The sequence below is a fragment of the Cynara cardunculus genome (assembly GCF_001531365.2).
Source record: "Cynara cardunculus var. scolymus isolate 2C chromosome LG 15, CcrdV1, whole genome shotgun sequence".
NCBI lineage: Eukaryota > Viridiplantae > Streptophyta > Magnoliopsida > Asterales > Asteraceae > Cynara > Cynara cardunculus.
The window spans coordinates 6,512,287-6,527,143 of record NC_037542.1 but is presented as its reverse complement, the minus strand read 5'-3'; the positions used below and the strand labels follow the sequence as shown (position 1 = coordinate 6,527,143).

At 32.0% G+C, this 14,857-nt stretch overlaps 2 protein-coding genes across 2 annotated transcripts in view; both read right to left on the bottom strand.

Moving 5' to 3' along the window:
* The window catches only part of LOC112528461 (sulfated surface glycoprotein 185-like), a 9,452-nt gene extending 8,233 nt beyond the window's left edge, over window positions 1–1,219 (bottom strand). Inside the window, exon 1 of the mRNA XM_025139489.1 lies at window positions 781–1,219. Coding sequence (XP_024995257.1) covers window positions 781–1,219 — 439 coding nt within the window. The remainder of the gene's footprint in view (window positions 1–780) is intronic.
* Window positions 1,220–10,552: 9,333 nt separating this feature from the next.
* LOC112528122 (protein PELPK1-like) lies at window positions 10,553–13,564 on the bottom strand. The gene is made up of 2 exons (XM_025139052.1): window positions 13,357–13,564; window positions 10,553–11,196 (listed from the first exon to the last, which is right to left on the bottom strand). The coding sequence occupies exons 1-2, from the start codon at window positions 13,465–13,467 to the stop codon at window positions 10,762–10,764; spliced, it is 546 nt and encodes a 181-aa protein (XP_024994820.1). The 5' UTR covers window positions 13,468–13,564; the 3' UTR covers window positions 10,553–10,761.
* Between the last annotated feature and the right edge of the window lie 1,293 nt (window positions 13,565–14,857).

Sequence of the window (14,857 nt, the reverse complement as noted above, 5' to 3'; positions counted from 1 at the left end):
AAAATAATTAAAAAATAACAAATTCAATTAATGTTTTACTAAACTAAGTTATATTTATTTAAATATATGAAAAATATATAAATTATTACATTTGTGATGGAAAAACCACGGAGACCACGATCACAAGGATAAAGAGATAAGACACGTATTGAGACGTAGTTAGAACGGCAGTGGGTGCCTAACTTTTGGATTTATTTACAAATTCATCCAAACTTTAATTCAATTAAATTACAAAAAAATAATTGAAAAAAAAGAATTATGACCATTTTTATAATAGTTTTTTTAAAAATTAAAAAAATAGATAAATATTTTAAGTCAACATTTTGTTTTAACGGAACAATTTTCGAGACAAATGAGGTGTTTGGGATTGCTCATTTGAAATAACTTATGTTTTTTCTACAAAAACATTTATTTATAAGTCAGAAGGGTTTAACCTTTTCAAAAACTCTTTATAACCAGTTTGACACCGGTATAAGTTATTTATTCAAACACTCAAAAATGTTTATTACTAATATCATACCAAAATAAATCAATAAACTATTTTTACGGAAAATCCCAAACACCTCCAAAGAAAATAGGAGAGAGAATATAAAGAAGAAAAAGAGAAGATTTTATTTATTTAAGGATTAATTACTGGATATTAAAATAAAAAATAGTAAAATGCTACAACCGTTCTTGATCACAAAAAGATTGTCCTTTCCCTCCACAGAATCTTAATCTAACACCCACCCATCAATTCCCACCTTTTTCTGTAATTGATTCACCAAAAACCTAACATACCCAGTAATCCAGACAACACCAGAAGCGACGGCGCCACCGTGAAGCTCCGACGACCATCTGAGACGGATTGGACAACCGGATACAGGTCTCCTGGTGGACCAGTGATGTAAATGTAATCTGGCGGTGCCTTTCCACCTCCACCTCCACCTCCACCGCCTGACGGTGGTGGTGGACAGTTCAGACCGGGAGTTGGCGACGGCTTCTTGGGTGCTGGCGGTGGTGGTGATGGAGATGGCGGTGGTGGAGGTGGACTGCTGTAACAAGTCTTACCGCAAGGACAACTACCGCACTTCATTTGATCATCATCCGGTGATCCAACAGGGTTGGTGTTCGCCGGAGTTGTGTCATCGAGCTTTCTAGGATTCATCGCTTCGATCGGAGCCGTAACCATCGCCACCGCCATGATCACAAGAAAGATCATTCGGAACGCAATCGCCATCACGTTTCAGAATCGCCGGAAAACCAAAAATTGGAATTTAAATCTGGGTTTGCTTGAATTTGAAGTGGGTTATGATTAATTTGATTGGAGAAGGGAGAAGGCGGTGGTGATGGTGGAGGTGCATGGGAGGTGAAGGAGGCCAAAAGTCGTTTGGTTAAGTAAGCCTTAAGTCTTGGTCTTTATTTGTTGGTGTGTTGGCTTAATCTAGAAGACAACCCACCCACCAATTTCCTTGCTTGCATTGGCATGTGGCATGACCTAATGCTTGGGTCCCCCACTCTTTATCAATATCCTTTTTCTTTTCTTTTTTTAAATTAAAGAACCTAATTCTTTGTGACAACTAGTCTCACACTTTATGATATGTTTAAGAACTAAGTTATGAGTTGCTAATAATTGTTTAGAATTTGGGGTTGATTCAAGGTTAGGGTCAAGATTTTTGATTAATATGGTCTTTTTAAAAGTTTCAAGAACATTAAATAACACTTGTGACACAAAACCAAATCAAGATATATCAGAGGAAACATATCTAACCGTGCAACATCATTGTGATTCCTAATATCTGTATCCAAACTTGCAAAAACCAAATCAATAAATAACATATGAACTTTATAATGGATTGTGGCATTGTACACTACTTAGAATGGTGCCAAAAGTGCGAACTTTTCAAGGCAGAGGGCCAGAGGCAATGACAGAAGCAAGTAAGAATAAGCAAACTACAGAGGGAATAAATCATAATAGGTAGAGGTAATAAACTTGAAGCAGATCCACTAATCAAGCAAAGCAAATCAATAGGAAGGACTAGAAGCAATGTTGATTAAAAAAACAAATATCAAGTATGAAGTATCCAAACATGTAATAGAACACGGAAGCATCAAGTATGAAGTATCCAAACATTTAGAAAAGGGCAACAACATTCAATTTATGATTTTCTGAACCCTTAAAAAAGATTGACTAAACCCTAAAAGGATTGACTTAATACTGCCAAGAGATGTGACTTCGGCTAATGCAGAAGCATTAGGGGAGAAGCAACCAAGTAGAGCAGGGGTGGAGGGGAGATGTTTTATGAATTCTAAATTATGTGATCACGACTTTCTTATTACTATTTTTTTTTTTGCGCGAGGGGGGGGGGGGGATTGAGGTAGGTCTGTTACAAACTATAAATTTAGGCTATGAAAATTTTCTTTAAAAAAAACTCTTAAGGTACTCCTAAGCTATCTTGAGCCAATGATGGCTTTATGAGTGATTTGAATGTTATGGGATCATCTTTCTACTTTTGAGCTTTATAAGTGGTATGAGAATATATCCTTGTACCATCCTAATGTTCTGACAAACATCATCGAGCACCATGTTAGGAATGTAAATGGAGGAGTTTGTAACAACTCGTCTCACATCCATAGAAAAGATGTGTCAGTTTCTCATGAGCCCCAAATGTGGGATACCTATAAAATTGCACCAGGAGTCTAAGTTTGGATTTTCATGCTATTTGGTCAATCTTTTGCTTTGAGCTTGGAGCATTACAATATTAATTTGATAAATACGAAACACACAAATCAAAGGATATGATGGAACTCATGCTCGAAGCAAGAAAGTGATGGTTTAGATGTTGGTAGCAACAACCACCTATGTTGGCAGCAAGCGGGCTCTCAGAAGCTCGATATGGAACACAAGGGAACACAAGGGTACATCGAGGGCTAGTAAAAAAGACCAAAAAAGAATATCTGAGGAGAAATAATGTTTATATTAATTATTTAGACTTATTATAGTTTAATATGAAGTTTGTTCAAATCATTTTTTATTAACCTGAATATCCAACCCGCTATGTCAATAGACTATATTTTGCAGGTAGCCCAGAGTCACTGCATTTGAACCTCTATAACCACAAGATAATTTATAAAAATTCTCTTTAGATTTGAACCCATAATCTCTAGACACTTCTAACCTTATAATGACTAACCTCAAAGCAATCAAATCACTTTTGTGATTTGTTAAAACCCTTTTTGGTTTAATATGTAATGCATTCATAATCAACAATGGGGTTTGTCCCATCAAAGTTGTATGGACATGCAATTGGTTGGCACTATCATGCCATATGTATTTATTTATCTTTTATACAATAAATTAAATAAATAAGAATCTATTGAATATTTTTGTACATACTACAAGTCAAAGTGAAGTAAATATTGGAGTGGTTTCCTTCTCCTTTCCTTATCAATAAATTGCAATTATGATATCAAATTGGTGGTGCACCGGCCGGCACCTATTATATCATATCAATATGAACACGTTGAAAAGAGTATTTTATTTTTTATTTTTTATTTTTTTATTATTAATCATAAGAGTGATGTTTGATTGGTTTGAGTTTGGCTCCAAAGATCAAAAAGTACCAAGAAGTCTCAGGTTCAAATCCAAGGAAAAATAAAAATCTCATTGTGACTACGAAGGTTCAAATACGGTGACTCGGGGAAATCTGCAAAGCAAGTGGTTATCTTGGGATTATCCAGCTCACATAGCGGGTTGGATATTCAGGTTAATAAAAAAACAAGAGTATTTTATTTATTATTGAATTATTTTAAATTCAAATTAAAAAATTATTTAGAAAGAAGGGCATGTGAATAAGCTCATCCCAACCTTAAAGTTAGGTTTCATGACATTATTGTCACATATTTTAGGGAACCCATGTTCAATGCCCTCCAATTATTGTTTCATAATCTTTGAAATAAATAAATTCAAAGACGAAAAGAATTGTGTACGTATTTACGAAAAAATGAATGGAATTATGATTGGTGATGGATAAAGGTCAGAGAAACTGATTCAGTTCTCTGAATACTGTATGAATATAACAAAAGATAAAAAAAGACTCGAATAATATGATGTGACAGAGTAAATCAAATATTGTATTCTTGTATTTATATAAAACAGCGTTTGTTTATCATATTCTGTTTACGTTTAATATATATACTTGAAGACATCTTTGTCCATATCTGATTGTTGTTTGTATTCGTTTACGATTATTTGAATATCTAAATTCTATCATGTATTTCAGATATTAAAATACCCGTTTGTCATAAAGCCTGTGAATTCTTGTACAAAGATAACGACGTTTTTTAGAATAAAACAGTAGCAGTCTATTATATTGATCCATGATAACCAATCAAATATATTTTTTTAAATAATAAAGGATTTAACGTATGTCGTTTCTTTTATTTTAAAGAAAATATAACATTTTTTTATTATATTATTTTAAAAATAATACCTTTGATCAAGGAGATGTTTGGTTTAGAAAGAGCAGTGAAAATGAGAATGAGGGAACGAAAATTTAGGTTTTTCTTGAGAAATGAGTTTATTATATTATATAAACCAGATAATTTTTCAGTATCATTAATTACTGTTCAATACATCTAATTAAACACTCTTTAAATATATTTTGAATTTATATATTTTAATTTTAATTACATTTTAATTTTAATTACAAAGTATTCCGTAAAAAGATGAAAATAAAAGAAAATTGTTTAATAATTGGAAATATGTTTGTAATTTGATATTTTGATTTGAAGAGGTCGCGTGTAAAAGGCGGAATATAGTCCAAGGTGTGTGTGACACAAATCAAACATTATAAGAAATGTGAAAAGACATATCAGCCCCTTCACTAGACACGTGTAAGTCAGCAATCTTTTCTTTAAAAAATAAAATTAGAATTTCAATTTTATTATTTGTTTGTCGACATAAAATTAAATTGTTTATTATATCTATATTATATTATAAAATATTTAATAAAAACTCTTAAAAATTATCTTTTATATATTAAATATTGTTTATTTATGCATATTACTTAAAATTCAAGATTACAAGTAAATTGTATGTAAGTACAATTTATTAAGCTTCATATTTGAATTCGTGTAACTAACTGTTGGTAAATATAATAAAATATAGAACGAAATGCTTATTTTTAGATATAAAATATAAAATATAATTAAATAATTATTGAGTTCTAACAAAATACTTAGTTATTGTCTTCATAAAAAATTATATTACTAAATCAAAAATAAATTACTTCGTCATCAAACATAAATTAAATTATAATAAAAAAATTAAATTAAAGAAATTATACAAAAAAATAAAACTTTTATATTTTTAAATTTTTATGATATTTTTAAATTTGTATTTTATTAAGAAAAAACATTATTGTTTGCTCAAAACCACATAAATTCGTATTATAATATCGATAAAGACCAAAAAATAAAATAAAACATTAAAATCGAGATATATTTCACTGTATTACACGAATATCCTTCTAGCAAAATATAAATACAAGAGTGTTTTAAGAAACAATGGTGTTATATTCTTCGTAGTAAAACCATTCTAATGAGAACAAATAAAATCATATGATATTTAAACTTGTATAGTAATGGAAATATTCTTTAAAATAATAAAGAATTATTGTTTTAGAAAAAAATCATCCAATTAAAACATAACACGTCCGCCGTTTCTATAAGTTTAAATTATTTATTGCTAACCATATTTTTTGTTTATTTGATTTGACATATTAAAACACATTTTGGTTATTTTAAAAGATAAATTATATGAAAAGATAATATACTTTAATTTTGTTTGGAATAACTAAAAGAGCATCCGTACAATGCAGCGATGTACATCTTGATTCTAATGTTTCGTTTCATATTTTTAGAAATGTGATTTTATGTGGTTTTGAGAAAAAAAATTATTTTTGAATGAAATATAAATTTGAAGATGTTATAAAATTTTGAAAAAGTAAGCAATATTAGTATCAAACTAATTATTTAAAAGTTTTCGTTTTTGTGTATTAATTCAGTTTTTTGTTATAATTTAATTGAAGTTTAAAAACGAATTAATTTATTTATGATTTAATAAAATAAATTTTTTAAATAGTAATTAAATATTCTGTTAGAACTCAATGATTATCTTAATTATATTTTAGATTTTTATATTTAAAATGATGTTTATCATGTATTTGATTATGTTTATCTGCAGTTAGTCACATGAATTCAAACATAGAGCTTTAATAAAATGTACTCATGCACATTCTACTTGTAATCTTGAATTTTAAGTAATATGCATCAATAAACAGTACTTTATGCATAAATAAATGTTTTTAAAAATTTATGTCAAATGCTTTGTAATATAGTATAGATGTATTTCCAAAACATTTGTTTTGATATGATACGAAAACTTTTAAACATTTAAATATCTAGATGACATGTTTAAATATTAACAAGTTATTATGTTGATATAGCGAATAACATAACATACAAATCAGTGTTATTTGTTGATATGCCAAGTTATATGGATTTTTAAATCACCTTTCTATACCTTTTTCTTATAAAAAAATATAAAAAAATTTGGGAAATTTATTAAAATAATTATTTTTCAGGATTTGTTTCACCTTCTAGCCATTTTTTCTCCAAGTTTACCAAAATAGTCATAAGTCCACAAAACTCACGTTCACAGTTGCGGACTCAGCTAAAAGACAAAAAAATTACACTTTTTATCCTTGTCTGCAAAAAAATTACCTTCTTCACCCAAGTGTGCAAAAAAAAACTTAAAATTGCAGATCTAAGACTATTTTAATAAACTTTGTAAAGAGTGACTAAGAGATGAAACCAACCATAAAAATAGTTATTTTAATTAATTTTCCTTTTTAACTTTTTCTATTATCAATATTTATTTTGTGGCCTAAATGCGATTCCCTTTTTGTGAGATTTTCATCCCACAATAGATCTTATAATTTATTTTTCCTCCGCTGACGAAGCCCCAAACCGGTGAAACACTTCACCTTCCACCGATGAGACCTCGTTGTGACTAACCGTTCATTTGCACCTCCCCCCTCGTTGTCCGATGAACCCCCATCCCACACTCTAACGGGACCCTTCCTCCTATCTGCTCAAATGAAACCCCATATTTGTTTCCAAAAAATGAGCGAGTGTCTGCATCGTTCTTCTGTAGAGGGTTCATTTACGATTTGGATTTCGATCATGCGTGGAGATACCCTTTGAGATCTCATGTATGCAAATAGTTAAACAACCTTACTGACATGTGTTAAGTAAAAGGTCTGGTGCTTATTTTATTCGTTTATGCTCTGTCTTTCAAACTTGACCTACAAGGTAACGAACACGAAGGACAACAATATCTCTCATTTGCATCTCGCGTGATAATTAGTCACAACAATATATTAAGAAAATGAGTGGGTACGCCTTGAAATATAAGAGAAAGGAACTGTAGATTGGATTATTTTTATCGATGAAACTACCTTAACTTTTATAAACGATGTTGACCAATTAAACGACCACAAGCTATCAAGAGGTATGCATCAATGACGAGGGTTGTGTATGATTTGATCCAAATTGATTAATCATGTCGAATCAAAGTAATTTGGCTAGTTTAGACATGCATTAATCCATTGACAGATTTGAAAATTCTAAACCAAATGTGTAGATTGAGGGGTTGTTTGGCAGTTACTGAATGGTTTGGAGCAAAACGATTAAGTGATCAGAATGATTAAGAAGATCTTATTATATAGTGCAAAATGAAATATAATTGTTTGGTAATTATTTACAAGGAAGTCAAGGCGCTGAATGGTTAAGGGACGCCCATGATACAAAATCATTCAGAGAGTTTTAGAATCATTAAGAGCCAGACTTTTCTTTTATCAAACAAGATTCACCTCTTAACGATTCAGATGCTGTCTTTTAATGGAACTATTAAGAGGTAAACAAACAACCCCCGATTTGTATTTGTAAAACAATAGTTTTATATGGAAGTTGAATTCAATTCAAACAAGAAAGTATCCCAATTAAAAGACAAAACTAATTTGATTGATATTACAAGCTTAATGGATAAGATAGAAAATGGAGTCATCCAAGTTCAAAGCATCAAGAGTTTGGGACTCAAATCATGAACATTAATGAAAACTATGTTCTTTGGATGAAAAACATTTAAATTAAAATTTCAAATTAATTATTACAAAATTACAATAAAGTGATTCGATAAACGAAAATACACAAGTTATTGTCGTTAAAAATATTTTAAAAGTTGAGATATTTTACATATAGATCATTCTGATGTGACACCGATAATAATCACTTTTGGATGTTTGGATAAACAACTTATACCGGTGTCAAACCAGTAATAAGAAGTTTTTAAAGAAGTTAAATCATTCCAACTTATAATAAGTTGATAAACACTTTTGTAGAAAAGCATGAGTTGTTTCCAATAAGCAATCCCAAACACCCCCTAACAAAAAATATATTTTTAGTATATAACATTTAATAATTATGATTAATTATTTTAATAATATTATGCTTTTTTAAAGCGTTGATTTTTGGCAATGATGATATTCTTGATATGTTACTGAGTTTTAAAAGCAACTTATGCATAATACGTTAGTTTTTATGACAAAATTTTTACTTAACACGAAACTATTATTTCTTCATTTCCATTTTTTGCAATAGTGTTTATTTTTTTTTATTTCAATTGTTTCAGGGGTTGTTTTTTTACCTCTTAATAGTTTCATTAAGATGCAGCATCTAAATCATTAAAAGATGAATCTTGTTTGGCAAAAAAAAGTATGTCTCTTAATGGTTTTAAAACCCTCTGAATAATTTTGTATTATAGATCTCCCTTAACCATTAAGAACGCTAATTTCATTGTAAACAATTACCAAACAATTATTTTTCATTTTGCACTATATCATAAAAGCTTTTTAATCATTCTGTACCAAAAAATTCAGCAACTGTCAAACAGCCCTTTAGTGTGTGACTCTTTGGCAAATTTTAACATGTAATATGTTTTAACATACAATATCACTTGACAAATTAGTATCCACGTTAACAATAATCATAAAATCTAATGAATATTGGTTAAAACGTCTACGAAACAAAACAAATTTTACATTTGTTCCATTAATTGAGGAAAAAAATTATTGCTATACTAAGTAAAAACTAAGATAGAATTTATTGAATTTTGACATTTTTATTACCATAAACAGCTGGATAAACTGGCTTATTGGACTTTTTCGATAAAGCTATCTTATAAGCAACTTACGGTTAACAAGTAGGGCTTAAATTGTGTCTAATTTCATAACGACAATTTTCTTTAACATGAGACTATTTTTTGTTGGCAACAACTTCAACCCATTATTGATTTTAGTGGTGACAAAAGAAACGATTTTTTTTTTAACAGGATGGTATCCTATTGGTTTGAGCTTGGACTTCATAGGTCAAAAAGGTCTGGAGGTCGCAGGTTCGAATTCAAGGAGAAATAAAAATCTCGTGTGGCCACAGGGATGTTCCATAGAAACTACATGCTTCAAAATTCTTTTTGAAATGCTACTACTCAAGGAAGAATGTGTGCGTTTGGCACTCGGGACATAACACAACAAAAACGTGTTGTCTCATATTTGATGCAACAATAAATTGGGAGATAGGGAACTAGAACGTTGTCTCAACAAAATAAGTGGAATAAATATCAGGGAGATGTGACAAGACTGATATATTACTAAACTATCCATATCAAATTAAAACCCTACAATCTTTCACAATTCTTACATCCGCCTATATCACTCTTGTCTAGTCCAGTCTCGTCCAGTCAGCATACCAAACAATACAAGAGTTGCAACTAGTATGATACATGAGTCACTCTAGAAAACCCGATTTCGTTTGGATGTAAAAACTCCACTTTCCTTTAAACCCTACTTACCTCCTCTATCCTGTGTTTTCTTGTGGATTGGGATAATTGAACTATGTCCCACATAACTACAGTTGTCAAGATTTGGCATACGTAAATGTTGTTTGGACACCTTCCTCCTTTGAGCTAGCTTTCGGAAGTGAGTTATACCCAAACCCATTTATCATGGTATTAGAGCAGGCTTTTACTGGCAACTTATGAATTGCATTTGTTTGCTTGGACCCTGGCCAACAAAACTACGCATGAGGGAAGGTATTGAAGTCGTATTTGTCCCACATGTCCAGGTTACCCTTGGGCGCCCTACTTTTTGAGGTAGCTTTTGGGAGTTAATTCTACCCAAGCGGATGTCAAAATTCCCTTGCATTCATTGTGGATGACCACCTGCTTTGCAGATAGCCCGGAGTCACCGTATTTGAACCTCCGTGGCCACAAGGGGATTTTTATTCCTCCTTGAATTTGAACCTGGGACCTCCTGATACTTTTTGACCTTTGGAGCCAATCTCAAACCAATAAGTCACCACCCTTGTGGTTAGGTTAAAATCAACTTAGAAGCTATGAGGACCAACATCATGTGGAATAGCTTTGAAACATCTTTGATACCTGGAATGATGCATGTTTTGAGAAGGAAGGCAAATTCTCATTCATGATATCATCACCTTGGATCTCAACAACTTGAAGTAGACCTGCAGAGAAACACTTATTGTTGTTGCTCTATCGATACAAATAATTGTCAAATTCCCCCTAAGATCAGTCACCAAATTAAACATGAAAAACAAAGTCAAGCTACAATAACCGCATAACATGCACTGTTTTCGAAACAAATGCTATGGGAGCGTGGGGGCTTCCACAACATGTTTCATCTGGTCGTTGTGTAGTTTAGGAAGTGATGGTACCGGTGGAACAGGAATTTCAGGAAGTTTGGGAAGTGATGGTACAGGTGGAGCCGGGATTTCTTGTTCTGCTTTTGGTGGAGGAGCTGGTTTCTGGTTTTCGGTTTCTTCTGTTTCTTGTGAGGGTTGCTTTTCGGTTTCTTCTGTTTCTGGTTTTGACAACCCAACTTTTTCTCTAAGCATCTTGAATTTTTCCAATATCATCTTTTTGATCTCGATTCTACTAACGCGGGCTTCAGCAGGCTGAGGTAAGGATAGAGTGGCAGCACCAATAGATGCAGCGGTTAAACACAATGCTAGATCTCTTCTCGAGACATTCACAGATGTTTTCTCCGATGATTCTAACTTTTGAAGTTCTTTAACCCTCACCTGCATTATCAATAAAAGTTAAAGATAGGCCTTAATACGAGACTAGCCTATTGGTAAAAAACCTTTTAAGAGGAATTACTGGAAATTTATTAGCAAGAAGATGTTAAAGGGAATAACCCGACCACTTTTCATATGTATGCTAAATTTCCTCAACTTAAAATGGTACTAACAAACGCAGAGACAAACCATCCTGATCAAGAATTACCAAAATCAAGCTGGATACTAATCTACTAATTGCAGTCAGAAATAAGAGGGAAAAGAAAACTTAGTACCATTTACCCAGCCAAACCGATCCAGTAAGTCCCACTCAAAAGTAGGGTTGGGGGTGAGATACAGGCAGACCTGACCCTACTCCAGTAGAGCAGTTGTTTCATGAAGACCCTTGGCTTGCGTACGAGTGTGAGTAAAGAGGTAAAAGGAATAAAGACTAGCACATGATGAATATGAAACAAGAAGAATAGAAAAAGTAGCGAGTAGGTGCATACGAAACATATAAAAAGGTAATGTGAGGCAGAACACACACAAATCAAGCAACGCAGAACACACAAAGAACAAGTAAAGCAAAAGCACATCCCTAGCCTAAACACATTTGACATTGGAATGTCGAATAAGCTATTTCTTTACTTTCAAACTAACACGAATTACTTTAATTATATGGATAAGGGCAATATATCCCATTAAACTCACCATCAAACTAACCACCACTCCTTTATGTAAAAACAAACATATGGGTAGTTACACATCATCTCTCTTTGTAGCCATACTCTTCCAGAAAAGAGAAGAAAAGATGAATTTGGTGGTAGCATAGATGGTTCCCATATTCTACGGATAAAATTGATATCCTCATTTAGTATATACATAAAGTATTAGAATATAGACATATTGGGATAAAGAACTTAAACAATCTGTCAAGTTTTAATGTGAATGGCTTTAAGGTTGAATTTACAGAATCAAAAGTAGAGCTAGTCTTCTGGAAGGAGAGTACATACAATGCGTGCTTATATCAGACCCTACCGTCCAAACCCATGTTTTACAATGAACACATTTCTTACACCAAACGTCCAAACCCATGTTTTACACTATCCCTCTCCAATGTATATAACATATTTTGTACCATTGAACACCATTTTCTACAAAATTGGTGTAAAAAGGAATATACTTAGAATATTATGTTTGGTATAAAAAATGGAGTTGATAGATAGACATAAATCCTCAGTTTGCACCTAAAATTACACCATTTTTGTGCAAAAAATTGTGGTTGATGGTTAGAGATGCTTTAGGCCATGATTTGGCAACCATAATCTAGCTTCTTTAAAAGCTACTTGAACGAGCATTTGAATAAGTACTTGAAACTTTTCACCATTTTTTCCAATAAATTTTTCGATATATCATTTATATCATCGTCTAGCTTATCAATTAGTTTTAACAAACCACAAGAGTGGTGCCTGATTGGTTTGAGCTGGGCTCCAAAAGTCAAAAGTGCCTGGAGGTCTCAGGTTCAAATCTAAGTAGGAACAAAAATCCCCTTGTGGTCATGGATGTTCAAATGTGGTGATTTCGGGCTACCCGCGAAGCAGGTAATCGTCCTGGGATTAGTCGGCTCGCATAGCGGGTTGGATATCCATGTTAATTAAAAAAAACTAGTTTCAACAAAAAAAACATTGGAAAAAGAATCAGTTGCATTTTTAGTTAATACTTTTCAAATGCTTAATTAACACGCACTTTGTCAAAAGTTTAACATCTACATTATTACATCTAGATTACTTGTTACAAAGTTATGATTAACAACAATAAAAAGCCAAAAGTTAAAAATCTAAATCAAACTTGATGTTAATGTGTTCGACACTCAAGCGAAAGAGAGTATGATCAATTTAAAATGCCATTGGCAACATGATCTTAACTATCAAACACCACTGCACAAAAATAAACACACACATACACAGAAAACATCTAGAGCAACATAACACTAAGAAAACAGAGTAATAAAAAGCTAATTAAACGAAGAATATGAAAATGAAAACCAATCAGTTCCCATAATTAAACAGACTTAACTCTAAACAAGTTTAGGTGTATGTGGGAGTGTATAGTTACATATACTAATTTATAGGCTATTTAGACAACATTCAGATCATAGGGCTTTAGGGTTTATGAATCGAAAACCTGAAGAGGAATGGTAGGTCGTTTGACAGAAGCAGCAGCTGGCCCTTTGGCATTAGATCCCGTCACCGGCGGCAGAGATCCGGCCATCATTTTAAATGTGAAGGAAGACATTTTAGTTGCCGGAGATCAAAACGGTAGCTATGATTAGCTAGTCTGACAGTAGCGTGGAGCGGTAGAGTTGAAACTTTTGACTTGGGATTCGGAAACTGGGATTGTGACAAAATCTGGAGGTAGGTGGCACAAAACGAAAATTTTGCTATCTACTCCTTGTAGTTCATATTTTTCCTTAAATGGTCCTCTTAAATATTGAAAAGGGTTTTTCTAACCCCACCCCCTCCTATGGGTGCATGTGAGAGGGATGAGATTGTGTAGGGGGTGAGTATGTGAGGGTGAGAATGAGGGTTGGTGTGAGGGAGAGGGGGTGAAAAGTGATGTAGGGGGGTGGGGATATCAACCCCCATTGAAAATTGTTATTATACAGGTTCTATGACAAATTGAAACTATGTAAGTCCTATTAGTTTTAGAACATCTCCAACAGCTTTTTTAAAATAGAGAAAATGGGGATTTTAAGCCTAAATTTTGCTCCAACAGCTTTCCCAAAACTATCTTCAAAATGGAAAAAGTAGTAGAGAAAATGGTTTACACGGTTTGTACAAATGGTTTCGTTTGCATTTTATCTTTCTCATATATAACATATACATGTACGTATATATACACATAGTGGGCTAATCAAATGAGAAATTGTTTGTGGTAACCGTGAGATCCAATCTCAACCACAAATCAAAGGTCAAATTAAAAAATTAATAGTTTTGGTAATTTTAACTTAAAATATTAATTAAGGGCATTTTAGAGATTTTATAGATATCATTTTTCATCTCTCCTCTTTCCTCTATCCGGCGAATCTTATTCCGATGAACTTTATGTGAATACAAGATACACAATGTGATACACATATATACATACAAGATGCACAATGTGATATTCTTTATAAAACAATGAAAATAACGAAAATGCACACTATGATACATTTCATAAAACAAAAAAAATACATTGTGATACACGTGAAAGATTGTGAACGTTATCACTATAATACATTTTGATTCACAAACGTTTTTAAAATACGACGTATATTAGGTAATTGATATGTTAGGTAACTAATTTTAGTTAAATATTTTCTTCTAAATTTTTTTATTTTAATATTTTAATTAGTTGTCAAAAATAGTAATTATTATATTACCTTTTTAGCTTATTAAATAAATATCTCAAATGAGTGGTCGCATTGGATCATACGGTTACCACAACTAATTAGTTCTTTCTTGAATTGACCCTCATATACATACACACATATATATATATATACATACATATATATATATATATGTGTGTGTGTGTGTATATATATATATATATATATATATATATTGGTTGGGTTCACGTGAGAACATACTGTTTTCGTGAAACTCATGAGACCATTTTTGTACACTTGAAACTTCATAGATAA

Excerpts from the sequence above, each read along its gene's own strand:
- LOC112528122 (XM_025139052.1), bottom strand. The coding sequence starts at position 13,467 with ATGTCTTCCTTCACATTTAAAATGATGGCCGGATCTCTGCCGCCGGTG. Across the intron at positions 11,197-13,356 it reads GACCTACCATTCCTCTTCAG|GTGAGGGTTAAAGAACTTCA; the intron begins GTTTTCGATTCA and ends TTGATAATGCAG.